The sequence below is a fragment of the Vidua chalybeata genome, chromosome 6 (genome assembly GCF_026979565.1).
Source record: "Vidua chalybeata isolate OUT-0048 chromosome 6, bVidCha1 merged haplotype, whole genome shotgun sequence".
NCBI lineage: Eukaryota > Metazoa > Chordata > Aves > Passeriformes > Viduidae > Vidua > Vidua chalybeata.
The window spans coordinates 54,694,294-54,714,094 of NC_071535.1; the positions used below are offsets into that span (position 1 = coordinate 54,694,294).

General features: G+C 38.9%; 1 protein-coding gene across 4 annotated transcripts in view; it reads left to right on the plus strand.

Moving 5' to 3' along the window:
• PPFIA1 (PTPRF interacting protein alpha 1) overlaps positions 1-19,801 on the plus strand; it is a 53,181-nt gene that overhangs the window by 23,879 nt on the left and 9,501 nt on the right. For 2 of the 4 annotated variants that reach the window (XM_053944658.1, XM_053944657.1), the window contains exons 8-21: positions 403-549; positions 1,088-1,222; positions 2,349-2,432; positions 2,934-3,065; positions 4,446-4,508; positions 5,522-5,601; positions 5,839-5,971; positions 6,653-6,876; positions 7,018-7,249; positions 10,449-10,600; positions 11,189-11,361; positions 11,485-11,578; positions 17,493-17,574; positions 17,695-17,895. In XM_053944658.1, the coding sequence (XP_053800633.1) occupies positions 403-549; positions 1,088-1,222; positions 2,349-2,432; positions 2,934-3,065; positions 4,446-4,508; positions 5,522-5,601; positions 5,839-5,971; positions 6,653-6,876; positions 7,018-7,249; positions 10,449-10,600; positions 11,189-11,361; positions 11,485-11,578; positions 17,493-17,574; positions 17,695-17,895 (1,932 nt within the window). Of the gene's footprint in view, positions 1-402; positions 550-1,087; positions 1,223-2,348; positions 2,433-2,933; positions 3,066-4,445; positions 4,509-5,521; positions 5,602-5,838; positions 5,972-6,652; positions 6,877-7,017; positions 7,250-10,448; positions 10,601-11,188; positions 11,362-11,484; positions 11,579-17,492; positions 17,575-17,694; positions 17,896-18,663; positions 18,727-19,263; positions 19,291-19,801 lie in introns of all 4 variants that reach the window. The other 2 variants (XM_053944654.1, XM_053944656.1) reach the window with 2 other exon arrangements.

The window sequence follows — 19,801 nt, forward strand, 5'->3', positions numbered from 1 at the left end:
GATGCACTTGGTTGAGGAATCCCTTTAATTTCAGTGGTGTGGTTGACAGTTCCTGTCACTACTGAATACCTAATCTCCAGGGTCCCACATATCCTCATTAGATAGAAAGGGAGCTTAGTTAAATCCCAGAACATTCTCTGACCATCCCCAGCAAGTCAAGATTTGCTGTGTGTGTACCATTGGAAAGGAAAGTAGCAAATCTGTGATGTAAGGTAATAAAGACCAGTGGTTTTTAATCATTAACTGTTTTAAAAAGCCATTTCTTTCCACTTCATTTTTTACTGAGAAAAATAACCTGATTTTTTTTGAAATTTTATTTGAAATTTTTATTAATTTTTATTTGAAATTATTTTATTTGAAATGATCTCTCACATTCTGACTTCTGATGTGTGTCTTGCCCAGACTCTGGCCCAGAAGGAGGACATGGAGGAGAGAATCACCACTCTAGAGAAACGCTACCTCGCTGCACAACGTGAAGCTACATCCGTGCATGACCTCAATGATAAACTTGAAAATGAAATTGCCACTAAAGACTCCATGCACCGACAGGTTGTGGTTTCAAATGAGATGAAGTACATTTTGCTCAGCATAAAGCTAATGGAGATAATTAATGTTCATGCCATGCTGAAGCACTTTGCTTTTAGGGAGATAAATATCAGCTGTAATGTGCTGTTATTAGTGATTGTTTTTCAGGAGCTGGAGTCATACATTGCAGAGATTTTTACCCTGGGAATAAAGATGAGACAGCTTTACTGGGAAGGGGAAATGGTTTTGTGGAATTTAGTGCACTTTATTTTGGGGCAGCAGGGCTGTTGTTGCTATTTATTGTGGATTTTTCAGTTATTGTATGTGTATCCAAGCATCTTTAGTCTTGTGGGTGAGAATTACTCATTCTGAGCTAAACTTTTAAGATTTGCACAGCGTGTAGTGGTTTTTACAGGCTATTGCCGTAGTGAGAGAGGAAGTTTGACAAGTGCTTGACATGAAATAGTCCAACATTATAGGCCAGAAATGATTGTTTAGCCAACCACTTTCTAACTAATCACGTCTTTAACCCTCAACACTTGCTGGCCATAACCCTGTGCAGAGTGAAGATAAGAACAGGCAATTGCAAGAGCGACTGGAACTGGCTGAGCAAAAGCTGCAGCAGACCCTGAGAAAAGCTGAGACTTTGCCAGAGGTGGAGGCTGAGCTGGCACAGAGAGTGGCAGCACTTACAAAGGTGAGGTGGCAGCACAGTGTCCTCCAAACTCCCTCCTCCATTGGTGTCCCACTGCAGGAAATCTGTTCCTAGTGTTGGTTTGGTTACATTTGATTTCCAGTTTTCCCACAAATAATTAAGAAAATATTTATTTCCTACAGAAAATGTTTATTTCCTACTTTTTTTTTTCTATTCATCTCTCTGAAGACACTCTGATTTAGTCTTCCCTTTTTTTTTAAATTTTTAATCACTTTTTTTAAGTTTCTGGTCTTTGGAACTCAAGTGGGTTTTTTGTTAACTCTTCTACATCATAAAAATATCTCTCTGAATTATTTTGGTACTTTTTATTAAAATTACTCAATAATAGGCATAAAGTCTTCTAAATATGAACTGTTTCTGAACCTAAATTTCTTCCACTGCTAAGTGAATCAAGTGGGGAGCGAGAGAAGTTGTGGTACTACCAAATGTCAAGATTTTTAGAGGGCTGCAAATGGAGTAATGAAATCTGAAGAATTATATTTGGCTAACTACAAATGAGCCTTTTCAAGTGTGTGTGTGCATGTTTTCTTTCAAAGCCTTAGTTTTATTTTTTCCCTGTTATCTTTCCTGTCCCTAACTGGCTCTGTAGTCTGACCTTTTGTCTTCTGGGAGCTCTGCTGCTAAAGATGCTAAAGTTTTGGAACTTGCCACCAAGCTTAGGAAGGTAGAATTTGTATCTCAGTCCTTGTCTCTGCTTGCTGCTTTCTGCTTTGCCATGATTACTAACAAAGGGTCCCATTGTCCAGGCTAGTGAGGAGAAGCTGAAAATGTCTTTACTTTTTTACTTTCTCAGTCTTTACTTTTATTTATTTTTTGGTTTTATTTCTTGGGGATATGAATGAACTTTGCTGTTGCAAGCTCATTTGCAAATAGTAGTAGTTGGTTCATGATGGTACTTAGGGGTGAGAGGTTTCATCATTTTGCCACTTCCCATCTGAACTGTTGCAAGGTCCTTTTGGTGACAGAAAAACATCTGTTCTGCATTGTCCTTTACCATAAATGGCAGTTGTGCAAAGCATGTTAGAATTATTCCTGTGCCTCAGTGTTTCTGTGCTTTTGGAGCCTAAAAAAACCCACCCAAATTCTTATTTTGCTCTCAAATTGACAGGCTGAGGAGAGACATGGCAATATCGAGGAGCGGCTGAGACAGATGGAGGCACAGCTTGAAGAGAAGAATCAAGAACTGCAAAGGGTACTGCACATCATTTTGACAAAGATAAAAAGCTGAAATAAAGAACCTAATCCTCTTTGTTTCTCGGCTTTAAAATAAGGCTAGAGTTTAGGCTGGCTGATAGTGAGTCACTCTACTGTGGCTACCTTAAATCTCAAGGAAAATGTGCCGGAAGTCTCCAATAACAGTTTGAAGAAACGTGCTGATTTAAATGACTATGGAAAAAATGGTTCCTGGGTTACAAATAATGGAATCCATTCTGGATTGTGCCTTTTAAAGTTTTTTTTTTAATGTAAGCTTGGATTTTTGAACTTCTGATCTTGGATCACTTATTAAAGACTGAAGTGTCCCTTAAATTCCCTTTACAGAGCCCTGGAGGCTCATGCAGTGTTCCTCTGTGGAAAAATATTGCTGTTAAAAAAATGCATTTGGATTAAAGAAAGCTTGCTGCCTTCATAACCTGGAAATTGTTAGAGATATTACAAATCTGAAGTTTTTTTCAGCAGTTTCTTTGTATCTCAGGCTAGACAGAGAGAGAAGATGAATGAAGAGCATAATAAACGTTTGTCAGAAACTGTTGATAAGCTCCTGTCTGAATCCAATGAAAGGCTCCAGCTTCATCTCAAGGAGAGGATGGCTGCCCTGGAAGACAAGGTAACAAGTCACATTCCAGTAATGAATGTGTAATTCTGTAATGATTTGTGCCTTTTGCAACGTGTCTGTAACTTCAGCAAATAGACATAACCCCCTTATTAATAAGTAGTTGCTGTTAAGGCTCTTTTTTAGTGTGGATTTTGAAAATACACTCTTAAAAATAATTTTTGAGGTTGTCCCTGGGCACTGTGCTGCGGTGTTGAGCAGGCAGCTTTTAAGAAGCTTTATCCTTTTTTATTTGACTGGTGCAGATTGCATAAATAGGCTCATCCAGTGTAATACAGGAAGCCTAAAGCATTGGTACTTTGACCTTTCCAGTTCAATGTCCTTTGCTTCCCACTGCTTTTGGCTGTACCAGTTCCCCTGAGTCATTGTGGGATTCCTGCAATTTGCTTTTTTTCTCAGGTAGCTCATTTTGGGATTCTTTATATGCATGTAAATGGGCTTTTCCTGCACTGTCAGTGCACATCTTGGAGCTTTCCCCAATACTCAGTTCATCTCTTCTGACGCACTTTTCACTCCTTCCCTTCTGCTTTTGGATCTAGATCCTTATGGATTATTCTTCCATGCACAGCTTGAAGTAAGATCCCTTATTTTTCATCCAGCAAAGCAATGTCTTATAAAGTGACACTTTGCTTGATGCTGACTTTGAGTTGCTTGATTTTGGATTAAAATATATTTGGTTTCTTTTACTAGAGGGTGAAATGACCATCTGGAGAAATGTTTCAGGAAAAGCTGAGTGTCTTTTAATACCAAAGTCATGGCAATAAAATGCTTTGGAATGCAAATGGTGTTTCCAGACTTGTACTGAATGTTTGTTTCCTCTTGCATTCATGCATAATGCTTGAATAATAGGTGACGTCTCAGGGTTGACCCTGACTCCTCTTATCTTCCAAACCATAACTACATTTGCAAATAATGAGGAGAATCTACTTTTCCTTTATTGTAGTTAACAGCTACTAGAAATGTGTTCTTTTTGAGGCTTCCAGCTCATTTTTTTATGCTAAGTTGGGAAGAAACATGCAGGTAACATCAAGACTTTGTTCTGATCATGTGGTCTTCCTTGAATTACTTTGAATTATTCCATAATTATTCCCTTTTTTTGCTAGATAGACTGTGAAATGGAGCTTTAAAAGACTACTATTGCTATTAAAGATGTATGGAACCAGTACTATTACTAAATCCATTATTTAGAGGGCTGTAGACCTGGAAGGATAAACCTTCAACTATAATCAAAGTGAAATGATGGAAGCAATCAAGGATGAGTAATTTAAGATGTGTTTGTGTAGTGTTGACTGCATTTTTTTGATACTCATCATGGTTATAGTTTAAAAGTGTAAAGCTTATGAGTGACTTAATTTGCAATGCCTTTAATTTCAGAATTCACTTCTTCGAGAAATTGAAAATGCAAAAAAACAAATAGAAGAACTTCAGCATGAAAAGGTAGAATCTCCATTTCTGAAATATTATCTTGGAACTTAATTGCTGCCTTGCTACATAGCAGGATCAGATTTTAATTCCTCATAAAACTTAACATTTCCTGGTCTGTTTAAGAGAAAGGAGTTGTTATTGCTTATTTTATGGTATTGTGTGCCACAGTTTTAGGGGGATTTTATAGGTAATACATAACCCTTTAGTCCAAGACTTAACACACTTTTGAATATGTGAAGTGCCTGGATATATTGGCAATTGGCCAAAGTTTGGAGATTGTGTAGAATTTTTATACTGTTTTACATATGACCTTGAACAGGAAAACCAAATGAGAAATACTTTTAACGTTGGGCATGTTTCCGTAAGGTTTTCTCAAAGCATTGAATATCATGAAATGCTTGTGCAACTGCTAATGGGTTTTTTTTTAAGTTTTAAGAACTGGGGAGCAGAGGCAGAAATATTTATTAGACTTGGCTGCTCCTTAGCAAATAGCTAAGGTGCCTGGTGTTCTGCTTGTCGTGAAAATTACAAGGTCCCTCCTTACAGATGTTCATTGTCAGCCACTTTTTGTTTTATTTAGGTTTTTGTTGTTTTCTCATTCATTGTATTTCTCTGCTGTTAAATTCGGAGTTTCTAGAGCATGTAAAAATGTCCAAGTTAAAAGTGCATGCTTTTAGATCCTTTTGTGCAGAGAGCTTGAACAAATCTTCTTGTTTCTTATATCACTTTATTATAATAAACTTAGTAGCATGTGAACTCACAGCTGTTTTTAAAATAGATATTGTCATTACTAGAGTCAGGGTAGAGAGGCAGCAGAATTATTCTGGGTTGCCCTTTTGTGACAGTGCTATATTGTGTGTAGCAAAAACAATATTTAAATAGGTGAAGGCTCTATCTTAAAATCTATTATTTCCAACTTTCAGAGAAATGAGATAAAAAACATAAATCTGAGTTTATAAATTTGTATTTGACGCTAATTTTTTTTTTTAAAGCATATGATATATTTTTTCTATTTATTTTTCCAGGATCAACTAGTATTAAATGTTGATGCATTAAGGGCTGAAAACGACCAAGTGAGGCTCAGAGCCACATCACTTCATCACAGGTACCAGCAGTAGTTTGGTTTTTTCCTATTATCTTTAAGGTTACTATGCTAAATACAATCTTGTATATTATAAATGACAATAACTCAGTCATAGCTATAAATTCATTTTTACAGAGCATATAAAACAAACTTTATACTGCTTATAAACAACTGGTGGTGGTGGGACAAGAGAAATCTTTTGGGTGACTTTTTTGTTTCTTTCTCCCTTTGTAAAGATGAAATGTTTTTGTGTTGCAGCAGAGCAGATTTCAGATTCCCTGTGCCACCCTCCTCTGTGGGGGACAGTCACACAGACTCCTATAGCACTTCCTCCGTGCTGAGGCGGCCCCAGAAGGGGCGACTGGCTGCTCTCAGGGACGAGCCTTCAAAGGTACAGAGGAAAAATACAAATAACAAAACAGATTTGTTCAGTGCATGAGGCTAATCAAGTGCAAGGAGGTTTTAGAACTGGGAGGACCTGGCAATAAACTCCTGGGTTTTATAGATCCTGTGTTACCAACTCATGAACGGCTGTTGGTCCTTTTAATTGTTAGCAAATAGTTGCAGGATTATGGTTTGGAGCTCCTGTTTTGTTTTGCTGGGGTTTTTTTGGTTTTAAGTTTTTGGTTTTGCTTTTTAATTTTGATGAGCCTGAAAAGTGCAATTTGAAGCAGTCCTACTTTTGTGTCTATATACTCCTAACACATTACTGTTCTGCAAGCAATTTCCATTTCCTTTCAGGACACATGAGTACTCATTACATAAAACTGACTCCATAGTTCCCATGGAATTGATAGCAGAATTCTACTGTAATTAAAAGTGTGTATCATCAAAATATGTGGTGTTATAATTTACTCAATGAGCCTGTTCTGCATCTTGCAGTTAAATGAAATTTAAAGCTTCCTACATTATGGCTTTTTTTTTTTTAACATTTCTCTAAACATTGCTGTCTTGGTGGATGCGTTCAGCATGTAAGTGGACTTACATAAGTTATTATAAACATCTTGATAAGCAGTAGAGTTGTCATATTTTTCCCCATTTGAGCTTGGATTTATTTCTTGGATTCTTGTAGGTTCAGACCCTGAATGAGCAGGATTGGGAGCGGGCCCAGCAAGCCAGTGTACTGGCGAACGTGGCACAAGCATTTGAGAGTGATGTGGACGTGTCTGACGTGGAGGATGACAGGGAGACCATTTTCAGCTCAGTTGATCTGCTGTCACCGAGTGGTCAGGCTGATGCTCAGACTTTGGCCATAATGCTGCAGGAACAGTTGGATGCAATCAACAAAGAGATCAGGTATGGCCTGGCTGCTGTGGAGCTTTTGATAAAAACATGCTAGAAAATGGTAATTTTCCCATATTTTTCTGCTAAGTGCCGCTTCTGTTTGTGCGGTCCTTGTTGGAATGCCACGTTCCTGTGAGGCTCTTTTTCCCTCAGACTGATCCAGGAGGAGAAGGAGAACACGGAGCAGCGCGCAGAGGAGATCGAGAGCCGCGTGGGCAGCGGCAGCCTGGAGGCGCACGGCCGGTTCCGCTCGCTGGGCTCCATCGCCCCCGCGCTCGGCGGGGCCCTGGCCGGCTCCTCCCCGCCCGGCAGCGGCCGCTCCACGCCCCGGCGCATCCCGCACAGCCCCGCCAGGGAGGTGGACAGGCTGGGCATCATGACCCTGGTGGGTACCCATGGCCCGTACTCTCCTCGGAAGAGCGTTCCTGTTCTCTAGGAAACGGGTTGTGCGCTTGCCCCTTCCTCTCCTGCTTACTCAGCTGTATTTTTCCTTTCTCTAGGTTTTTCTACTGCTTCCTTTCAACTTCTATAAAAAGTGTAAGATACATAATGATTAGGAAAAACGTTCAGAGCTCAAGTCTATTATTTGGTCAACATCTTGTGCCTAAGTATTTATTCCTTCTGTTGTTATGGTCTTTCTTCAGACTCCTCTTTCTAGAAGAAATAATGTTTTCTTTTCAACCACTTTCTCCATCTACTTTAAACTTTACTTTTAGCAGTCCACTATTCCAGTAAACACTCAGCTAAAAAGTGATTTGCATATTAATCTTGAAGATTGGGATGTTATCACTGCTGTTTGAATATTAATGAGTGCTAGTGTCTTGTTTTAGGCTATTAAAGCCTAATAAGTACAATAAATATCTGTTAGACCTTGTAGCTGATAAAGTAGTTTAGTCTTTAAGAGTTTAGAGACTTTTGACATTCCTATGGCTGAAGAAAATTAATCCTTTTAGGAGCTGCTTTATGCATGTAAACACATCTGTAAAATTAAGATATAAATTTCCCCCTTTCTTGTTTTTACATAAAATAAACATTTTTACATTTTAAATAAAATGAACCGTTAAAACCAAGTATTTCAGCTAAGTAGTTTTGCTGGCTTTTTAAAATTAATATGCACATACACCAAAAAGTATTTTTCCATAAAAGAGAATAATTTTGCCTTCTTTGCATTAAAATAAAAATCATTGTACTAGCTGTAGCCATATATCCAGGGGCAAGTCTTCTGAAAAAAGCTGTCAAAATTCAGATTGTGGAGTGCTCTATCTTCTAACATTTCACAATAATTAGTTAAGCTAAATACTTCTCATGCAGAAAACCATATACAAATTTAAGTAGCTCTTTTTCCTAAAGCTAGATCAGGAGAATGTGTCTTCTCTGAAATCAATTGAAGAAAAGTGAAGCGTAATTAAGTTCACTTTAGATCCTAATTGTGCATTGAAGTCACTTGATCTGGTGTTTGTAGCTGTATTTGATGGGTTTTGTACCTGGCAACTGATTTGTGAAAGCTTGAAATCAAGAATTAGAGAACAAGAGATGTCTAGAAACTTTAGGAAGAGTTATCATGGATTATTAGACTGAGTTCTGCTGTGTCTTCCAGCATTTTAATAGAGAGTTGCATTAGGTTTTGATCATATAGGCAAATTAGCTTAATGCCAGTGCTTATGCAGCTCAGTCAGTTGAAAGCCCCTCATGATTAAAAAGCATCAACATGATAAATGATGAAGCCTACAGCTCTCTTGAGCAGTCCTTGTGGGCAGTTCATTCCATGTGGTGAACATTTTCATTTTTATGCTCATCAGATTTAATGGATGAAAGATCAAATAATGGTAAAATCTGTCTGCAGTGCTTTGTCAAGAACTTGAGGAGGAACTAGATCATCTTTAAAGGTCCCTTCTATGATTCAGTGAACTTATGATTTATTAATGTAGTACTCTACAGTCAGATTGAAACAAAACTTTCCATATTAATGCTGCAAAATTTACATGTATTCTAAATAAAAAACAATTAAAAGTTATCCTTTGTGGGAGGGAAACAATATCCCTCCCCCCTGTCCCACTTCAAAGGGGACCAACTTTATTTTTGGTTGCAGGCTTTTTAAATAATGAGAGCTATTAAACAAATCATCTAAATTTAACTTCTGTCAGCATCAGTCTGAATAAGCTGTTTGTGTAATTCTTGCTCTGTGCACTGGCAGAGGTGAGCACTCCCTGGGGAGTGAGGTGCAGTGGCTGGAGGATAAAATGGAAGTGGTGGTGAATCCCTGCTCAAACACTGCAGCACTGGAAAGCTGTCAAAAGAACAGAATCCTGTTACTGTATAGAAATGGGCTGTTGTTGGCACTCTTTGACACTTTTAAAGTCCTGCCTGCTTTTTGTGCAGTGTAGGAAACCACTGCAGGAATCCCTGGGTTGTGAGGAGGGATGAGTGCAGATGATTTTTAAGGTTCCTGTGGCTGACCTGGAGGTTCAAAGCAGGTCTCACCTTTTCAAAGCAACACCTTGCACCCCCATACACTTTATTGGGGTTTTTTGCTGCATGTATTTTGTGCTAATTTGCCAACGGTCCCAACACACTCAAACATCTCTGGTACTTTGGTAGATAACCAACTCTAAATGTTTGTTTTTTGCTTATTTTTCCTCACTTCAGGGATACATTTAAATAATCTGTGATTTAAGGAGTACTTCATACCCAGTATCTCTCTGTGCCATTGTTGTTATTGTTGTTTATATTCTCCCTAAGTTTTTTTGTCTGTACTAGTTGTCTTAGTCTGTGCTACAGTTTACAATAAATACAGCTTTTCCAAATTTCTTTTCTTTGCATGCATCTGTCAGCCTAGTGATTTAAGGAAACACCGTAGAAAGGTAAAAATCTTTAGTTTATTTCATGGTGTGCCCCTTCATCTCCCTCCCTGTCCCCAGACTCATTAGTGGATAACAGGAACATAAAGCATTTGCAGGGTAGCTCTGTAACAAAACAAGATTATGGTTTATCATTTTAGCCTAAGTGTGGGTTTGTTTTGTGGGTTTTTGTTTGTTTGCCTGTTTTTGCTGGTGTGGAGGACTGTTGTGCTGCTTTCTGTTTGTAACCGCTGCTGTGCAGTCTTCATGCATCAGTGCTGAATTTTAAAAGCTGTCAGTGCACACACAAATAAGTTATTCTTTCTGTTACTCAAACCTTTGTAGCCACAGGTGTTTAGAAACTGACTTTGCAGAGTCAGTGATCTTGCTAATAATTCTTTCCACAGATCTCTAGTTTTTCTGTCTTTGTACTTGCTTGAACTGGAAACAGGTATATTCATTTTATGGTGCTGAAGGCATTACTTTAGTTCTTAGCCTTATAATTGAATAAGAGATAAGTGCTACTTACTCATTTTAGTAGCTAAGACTGATTTTAGTAGCTTGTCACTGAAGGTAACAAGAAATTCAGAAAGAAATCAAGCAAAAAATAGGCAACTGTAGAATGGTAAGGGCAAGAGTGGTCTTTAAACACTAAAATAAGATTCTTCCTTCCACTATTTTGTGTAGTGTTGGTATTGCCTTAATGTTTTGGCATTGCCCCTGAAGTTTTCCTTCCTTTTCCATCAGTCTCCAGCTTCCAGAGAAGAGGTACGAGATGACAAAACCACCATAAAATGTGAGACATCACCACCTTCTTCGCCTCGGTCCTTGCGTCTGGACAGAGTCCAGAAAGGAGCTCTGCACACAGTGAGCCACGAAGATATCAGGGACATTAGGAAGTAAGTAGCTGGGAATCACTCAGACCTACCCGGAATTCAGTGTTCCACGGCATCAGAGTAAAACTCCAAACTGCAGAGCTGTTCAGCCTGTAGGATTTTAGTCTGAGTGTTAAAGTGTTTCTCAAAAGTCAGGAGTGTGAACACCTAAATGGGCAACTGTTACATAAACATTAGGAATGTAATTACTAATGCTTAGAAATGGCTTCATGGGAATGCTTTTGGTACTCAAACTCTGCATTTTCTTCATGCTTGGGATATGAAAAATGTAACTCTTAATTCCTTAAGTTGTTATTTAGCTATAAATTGAGAAATACCTTGCAGAATTGCCATCACTTTGATTGACAGATACTCTTTTCAAAGTACTTAAGTATCTGAGATGGATTCCACTCAAGTATTTTGAACTTTGTCTGCCCCTTTCAGCCAGGAACTTGTGCCATCAACATTTCTTTTTATAATTCATAAAATTAAATGAAATTAAATGTCATTAGTAAGTTACTGCTCTTCAATTAACTTGCACAGAACCCTGAACTTATCTCTGGTGAATTTGTTGTACATGGGCTCCTTGATGACTTTTTTTTTTTGGTACAGTTCAACAGGTTCACAAGATGGTCAAACAAGTAATCCTAGTAGCAGTAACAGCAGCCAAGATTCCCTTCACAAAGCCCCCAAAAAGAAGGGGATCAAATCCTCCATTGGCCGCCTGTTTGGCAAGAAGGAAAAGGGACGACCTGGGCAAGGAAGCAAGGAAGCTCTAGGACAAGGTTGGTTTGCTTTTTCTTACACAGTGAGAGAGATGGCCTTGGGGCTTTGGTTTTACACATTCCTGATCAGTAATATTACAAAGGAATAATTTGAGAGTGACTTGAGTTTGGGGTTTTTTGTAGGTGGCCTGGGAGAAGCAGATGGTTCCTCTCAGGATGCATTAGGCCTCAGCAAACTTGGAGGTCAGGCAGAGAAAAACAGGAAAATGCAGAAAAAGTAAGTTATCCAATACTTTTAATCCTGTGTTATTCATATGTTGCTTTGTTAAAAAATGCTGTGGTTTTATTTTTTTAGTTAGGTTTTGGGATATTTTTGCCTAATATAGTGCTATAGCTAATAAACCTCTGTAGATTTTTTTTTTTTACTATTTTCCAGAGCATTAATAGCAGCATAGGTCATGGTAAATTTGAAAGGAATTTAAGCTGAAAACTTACAATTGGACTGCTGTAATAAAGAAATTTGGAGATAGAAGTGGACTCTTATCAAATTCTCCCTAAATTTATTGTATTTCATACCTGCTTTGGGAGGTATTAAATGTAATAAATTATAAATACCTTTAATTCTAATGGGAGATTTCCCAAAGTTGTCCTTGGGTGTTCTTTGCTCCAGAGTGTGGAGGAATTGACAGAAGGGAAGCACGAGATGCTGTGTGCAGACATCCCTCCCTGTGTATGAATTTGCTGGCTCCTTTCTCTGTCCTTTTGAGTTGCAGCTGCTGGCAGCTTCTCTCTTCATTAATTTTTTCACTTCTGTTTAAGATTGTTTGCTGAAATCTTTTTCTTTGCACCATATTGCCCTGGTTTCTTCAATTTTTTTAAGATCAGTTGTGACTATTCCTTTTTTTATGGCACCTTGTATGCAGTTACCTTTTCCTAGTCATGAGATTTTTTTCACTCTGTCCCAGAAAATCTTTAGTTTACTGCTCACCTTTGGAGTGTCTGTTTTCATGCTTTGTTGTTTCCAGTCTTGGAACAGATGAAGCAAAGACTAATCATAGGTGAAAAAGAGATATTGCTACTAGTAGAAATCCTGACTGGATGCTTATATGAGAATACAGGAAACACTCATAAGTAGGATCAGGCATTCCTTGCATTTTTTCCCCCCAATGCTGAGCCATATACCTTAAACTTCTGCTGCTTCTGTTCTGTTCAGCTGTCAAAAAACTGATGAAGATCAGACTTCCCTTGCCTTCTGAAGACAGACAGTAAATGTTGAAAAGAAAGGGTGCTAATTTTCCCTTTGAGGGGGATTTCTTGCAGTACCTCAGTTCTGTTAACTAATATGATAATGCCTGGTGGCTGCTAATAAAAAACAGCAGTGTGTTGGTTTGAAAAGTCAGAATGGAATGTGGGTTTGTTTGGATAACAGAAGGCTCAGCTGTTTTTCTTCAGACTGCTGCTCTGAAGGCAATCATATATTATTATGATCTGGTATTTTCCCTTTTCTACAGTGCTTTAAAGTCATACCACATCTTTGTTGAATAAATAGTTTTAGTCTGCTCATATCTAAGGAGCGGTAAGGGCTGTTCTTTGAGCAATATAGGTATTTCTCAATACCAGCCACAAGTTTCATTCTCAAGTGAAACAATCCATACTGTCTTGCTTTAAGAAATGCAAGAAGTGCAGTTGCAGATAAATCATGGCTTTTCTTGTAAACATTCTGCTTTTCAAAAATGTGCTGGTATTACTTAAAGTATAATTTATGGCTCCATGTTGCAGTTTGCTTAAAAGGCAGCTGTCTCTATTAAACAAATGAAAACTTTTCATTTGGAATTGCCTTCCCTAGCTCTTCCACAGCCCATTTAGGTACTGGAGGGGGCTTTAAGGTCTCCCTGGAACCTTCTGTTCTCTACCACTCAATGAAATAAAAACAATCTAGATCTATAATTTGAAAAATCCCAAGTAAGATGCCATCATGCTATTGTTCAGAATCTGAGGGGTGTTCTGAACATGGAAAGCAATATTATCACAAGGGGTCAAAGATCCTTTGCTGCCTTCATGAGATGCTCCTCATCAAGAGGAAGAAGTGATAGAGCTGCTCTGAATTGCTTTTCACTCTGATATTGGAGGAGGGTGGGTTAAAACAAATCCTGACTGACTGTTTGCTTACAAAACCTTGTATTCAGCAAAAAGAATTCCAGCTACCTGAATGCTTGGAACAATGACAGCTCTTTCTATTTATAGCTGTCTCTAATCCCTATTTGCTCGTTTATCTTTCTGATTTCTGCTTGCATGTGCACAAACAGGCTGAGGGCAGTATTCAGTGTCTGCTAACAGAAACCTATTTATAGTTACAGAATTAAATTGCAGTACACATTATTTGTCTGGTATTGTATGCCTTTGAGTTCAGTTTAATCCTAGTTTTATATTTGTCTTTCATAATTTTATTTTCCTTTTGTTTACCATTTGATGTGGTAGTGCAAAATCAGGGTAAGTTTGTATTTATTTTTATTAGGATTGTTGTGTAAGTATGATAAAACTCGTTTGGATTTTTTAGCAATATATTAAAACCTCTATCCCTTCTTCAAAAAAGTCTGATCATGAGAGGAAATACTAAATTCAAAAGAATATATTATGAAAATGTGTTGCTGAAATAAATCCAGTGTCACCTAGTTCAGTGTGAAAGCTAGTTTGGTGTCTTGTCTTAATTTGCATGGTGTGAGCTTTTATAGTGGGGATATTAAAACCTCTTAGATTAGTTCTGTAATCTGGGATTAGAAAATTGTTTAGCAATAGTAGGTATTTGTGTTTCCAAGGTAGATGTATTTCTGTAAATGTGTTGTTTGCTGTTTACTAAACCTAAGTGGTTTATAGTGCTGTGTTCATCTCCTGTGAGCTGTGGTCGTGACAGTGTTTGCCACAACTGTGGCTGTGCTTTTCTGGCTACAGCACCACCAACTTAATACTGTATTCATCAAAAAGGAAGGCAACCCTAAATTTAAAGATAACTCTCAGACACAAAACACTGCATCCCCAAACTCAGTCTAGAATAAGGATATTAACTTTCCTCAGCTGCTCTGCCTATTTCCATCTCATGTTTTACAACTGTTGCTTCTCAGTTTTTACACCCTGAAGCTCTGTCACTTCCATCAGTATCACTCTCTTCCTCACACAGTGTTTACTGTTTTCTGAACTTCTTCCAAATCAATCCTCTTCAGTTCCATCCAAGAAATCTGGGATACAGCATTCCCCTCTGGTTACAAGCTCTGCATGTATCCATTCCCTAATCCAATGACCAAGTGATCCAGGCTGCTTTATTTTCCTTGTGGGGTGAGCGTGTGCTCTCCTGCCAAGAGCCCTTCTGAGCACAGATACTTCACACGGTCTCTGGAGGGTCCTGTGCGCTCTCTGCTGCATCAGGCACCACCTGCAGCTTTGACATAATTGCTCACTCCCTGTGACCACAGCTTTTGTCCACCCCAGCTGCTGTGAGATGCCTCTGGAATGTGTCTAACAACAAGCCTTCCCCCCTTGCAGCAGCAGCATGTTTGGGCTCCTGTTCCAAGGGAAGCTCAGCCAGGTTTTTTATTAAGTCTCCAGACATCTCTCCCTTGGTTTTGTCACCTAGGAGTTATTCCAGTAGCCAGCTACTCTATTGGCACTCTTTCATCCTTCACAGGGTCAGGTTTGTACCAGCTGTTAACACTGCAGACACCACTGCAACATTTTTTTCCTCACAAAGATTCTGGATTTTGCACCTATTTCCTAACTGGTATAGTGGCTGGGCTGTGAGACTCAGTTGGCCTGGCAGTTGTGATCTCTCAGGGATCTGATCACATTTTACTGGAATGCAGTGAGTGTCTTGATGGAGTTTGAAGAGGATAGTGGGAAAAGAGAAGTTCTCTGCTATAGGAAAAAAAAAAAAAAAAACATCAATACATAATTTGCAGATGAAACAGCAGCTGCTTCTGAATTCTTCCTATGGGATGTTTTGTGCCTGGACTACATCTTGAGCTTTGGGGTTAAGGATTTCCTTTGCAAGCAAGTTTATCTCTTACTGCATATGAACAAATTCTGCAATTAATTTTCCACTTCATGGTTGTTTTCCTCGTTGGATGCATTGAATAATTTCTGCATAAAATCATCTCATAAACATTTTTTCCTTTGTTTGTCTCTATTTTTATGTGTTTTCCTCCATCACACAATTATTTTCTTCCTACATTACCACCATGAGTTTCAAGTTGGCATCATAACCTCTCCTTATATTTTTGATGTATTCCTTGTATTCTACTCCAAAGGATTCACTGTTTCACAGTTACCATGAAGTATACAATGAGACTTAGAGAACAACCAGAAATGACAGATATTCTCTGAATTCCACACAATACAACCACCAAAAAGGAAGGCATAGACACCAATTTGGAAGCTAAAGTACTTGGAAAAAACTTTGTGTTCCTTTCTGGCAAATACAGTATTAAGCTCTTTATTCCATTCTTACCAAACAGTGTTTCATATGATCTTATTTACTTATTTTTCTAATTTTTAAATCTTTAAACAACAAAAAGAAGCAGAACTAAGTGTGTTCAGGGCTAATTAATTGTCGAATGAATGTAATGTGTTCCATAGTAGCAGGGAAATAGCTGATCCTTTATTCAAAATTCAAAAATATATGTGTCTTTTTGAAATGTACAAATATGTCTAAGCTTTTACAGTCTGTTTTGGTAGTGAAATTCAGCTGCTGACTGCTGAACACTGTTCCACCTTAATGGATGGATCCCAAAATGGTACCTGGAATGATTATTTGTAACCAGTTGTCTGGCATTGCCTTCCTTCCTCCCCCTTTCCCATTCCTGGAAGCACATTTAATTAGCACAATTTACTGGGAGGTTCTTCCAGAGCAATAGGAATTTATTGGTGTGCAGGTGGAGAAGTGCTATCTATTGATAAAGCAGTTGCTAATATATTTATTGCTTCATTATTGCTTTTTAATATTTAGTTACCTACCAATATAACCTGAGGATCCCAGATATGTCTAAAAGAGCTGAATGCTGCATTTCCGTTTTGTAGGAGTAGCAAAACAGCTCCTTGTCTGTCAGTAATCGCTCTTCAAGATGCCTTGTGTATTTTAATACCTATAACTTCTAAAACTGTTATGGTATTAGATCTATCCAGTGAGACAGTTCAAAAGGCAAGGAGATTTTATTTGATTGAAATAGTGGGAAAATGGTAAATACATAATGTAGGGTCTTGACTCTGTAGTATTGCTGCATATCTTATTTCTACACTTGCAGGCATGAATAAAGAACAGTAAAATCAGTCTAATTAGGTGCAGTTGTTTTTTCAGATTTTCCAAGGAGAATGTGTGGAGATTTAACCACATAGAACTGGCTTTCAAAGGCAGTGTAAAAATGCTTTTTTTAGGCTTTCTCCGTGTTTTCAGCCAGGCATATCCAAGCAGCATTGCATGCTTATACCCACAGTGCTAGTTTTTGTCCTTTGTTTTAATAAACATTTTTGGCAGCTATTTATAGGGACCTTGTGAGCTTCCATTGTCTCTGGGAGCTGAACTGTCAGTATGAAACTTCAGGCACTTCTGTTTGAGCACAGCAAAGGAAATGGTGTCATCAGGGGAGATGAAAGCTGAGTTTCAGTACACAGCCTGTCAGGATAGAATTGCCAAACACAACTCTGGTTGTGTGAAGCTGTGCCAGACGTTCTGACAGGTTGATGTTCACCAGTGAAATGGTCGCTGTCCCAGTGTCCAGCCCTGACAGCATGATGGACAGGCGTGTCTGAAGTGCCCATGCGTGGCCACAGGTTTCAAATCTGCACGCGCCGAGGAGAAATGACTGCTTTGGTTCAGCTTTGCTGGGCAGAAAACTGAGCAGCTGAGAATCTGATTGCCAAATAAGCCTGACATCTTCACTTTGGGCTGGGAGTGTCAGTCGTGGCTTCAGAAACTGGGTTCTGAAAGGCAAGATCCACATCTCTGCTGCTCTCAGATTTCCTGCCCAGCTCAGCTTTCATCCCTACATAGTCCCTGTACAGGTGCTGTACCTGCCTGAAGAGGTGTGTCATATAAGGCTGGCTGGGAAAGGAATAAGTTAATTATTGGAAAGAAGACAGTGAAGTGAGTATAGTGCTGGAATTGTAACATCCATTATGACTAATGACTGTTTCTGTAATTGTAGGCATGAGTTGCTGGAGGAAGCCAGAAGACAAGGTTTGCCTTTTGCACAGTGGGATGGGCCCACTGTGGTGGTGTGGCTGGAGGTGAGTGGTCCTCCCAGAATGAATGAAAATCTCCCTAAAAGTACAGACTTGTAAAGACTGTGTGGGTTTGGAGGCAGGAATGTTTTCCATATCCTGTTGACTTCCTTCTCTGTGTTCCAGCTGTGGGTGGGGATGCCAGCCTGGTACGTGGCTGCCTGCCGAGCCAATGTGAAAAGCGGTGCTATCATGTCAGCCCTGTCTGACACGGAAATCCAGCGGGAAATCGGCATCAGCAATCCCCTGCACAGACTCAAGCTCCGCTTGGCCATCCAGGAAATCATGTCCCTGACCAGCCCCTCTGCCCCTCCCACCTCAAGGACGGTAAGGAAACTTACTTGTGCAGCAATAAACACGTAGAATTTCCCCACATTTGACTGTAAACTTAGAGCTGAACTTCTATTAAGAATTTCTGGAAAGGAACACATTATTTAAATACAGGCTGTTCCTTCCTTTCATGGAAATTAACTAAAGGAATAACTGCAATTTTCTTTCTCAAGGAATAGAGAAGTTTATTTCATTCTAAGTATGTAATCCAAAGTATTTAGAGTATGTGTTATTGGCCTCATCTTTTGGCCTCCAGAGAATTTAAGATACAGATGAAGTCTACAAGTGTGTACGGAAATTTGTAGGATAGTTGGAGGCTCTTTTAATGCAGTTGTAAAGCCATTAACTCCAAATAATTCAGAACTCATGATCTAGGTGGCACCTCTCTCTAGTAAATTTAGGCACGTAGTGGGAATTCTCTCTTATGAGTCTGTCTGCCCTGCAGTCTGAAGTTATTCCTGGGGTTACGTGCTAGACTACAAGTGTATTTTTCAGATTAGAGCAGACTGAGTGTTTACCTGTTAATTAAATCCTGTCAGTTGTTCTGCTGCTCAGTTTTGTTAATATCTGTGAAGGCAGTTGATCCCTGTGAGTAGGCTTTATTGCATGCCATGACTGTGAGTAGCTGTACCTGACTTAGAGACCATTGCTTTGCCCATGCCTGCTCCTTACATGTACCGATTGCTTATCTGTTCTGCAACCTCTCCTCTTTGTTACTGCTTTCCTTTCACTGGATGGGATTGATTCCCTGTGGGCTCATGTTAGACCACGGGAAATGTCTGGGTAACACATGAAGAGATGGAAAATCTTACAGCCACACAACAAACGGTTAGTTTACAGTGTTGCCACTTCTCTTCCTTAGAGTGCTTTTCCCACTTCTTGAACATTAGAATCAAATACCTTTTGGTCTTTTTTTTTCTTGTTTTTTTTTGTTTTTGTTTTCTTCAAATTAATGCACTAAAATTCTGGATCATTGTTTCTTCTAACTATTCACCTTGCAATCTGCATCTTGATAGCTTTTTTCCCAGAAGGGAGGAAGAAAAAAATCAATGTTGATAAGATTGTAAACAAAACTCTAATCTGTAAAATGGAGCTCTGACTTGATTGACAAATAGACAAATTGAATTATTGGTGCAGGAATTTCTTCTCTCCAGAAAACTTAATCAGTAGATGGGGTTTGCAACTTCTCATACAAAAATAAGTGCCTTGTGTATAATTTTTTACATTGCATGATGCTTGGTTTATCTAGATTTTTTTGGTATGCAGTAGATTTAGAGTCTTGCAGTGCACCATTAACTTTGACCTCCTTACTAAACTTAACCACTAATATGTGTGTGTTCTTTTGCTTTCCTAACCACCTAACAGGAAGATGAGGAGGGAAGCTGGGCTCAGGTTGGAAACTTTATCTCATATTACAGACTGTATGTAAACTGTCACAATCATTAGAGCATGAAAGAATCTGTTTTTCCTTCCAGCATCTTTTAATGATTCTGGGTATGACCTGGGGATTTGGAGAGGGGGAAACTGCAGCCATATTTCTCTACAATGCACACTTGGGAAATACATGTGATTTAAATATTTTAATGTTTTTGGTGGGGGATGGCTCTCTGAGGAAACCAGAATTCCAAGAGGAATATCTCTGTGTAGAAAGTCCCTGTCCAACCCAGCCACCTTCCCAGGTGTGCCACAAAATACCCTGGGCCTGGATGGTTAAGTAGATTTCTATGCACTAATCCTGTAATCCCCCTTGATTGATTGTTTTGCCTTAAAGTGGTGGCAAATCCTAATTGTATTCTCAGGCATTGATGTAGCTGAGTATTTATACAGGGATAGAAACAAAACTTGGGATTTACCCATGATCCATATCTTTGGACAGCATGGGCTCTTCTTTCTTGGCTGCCCT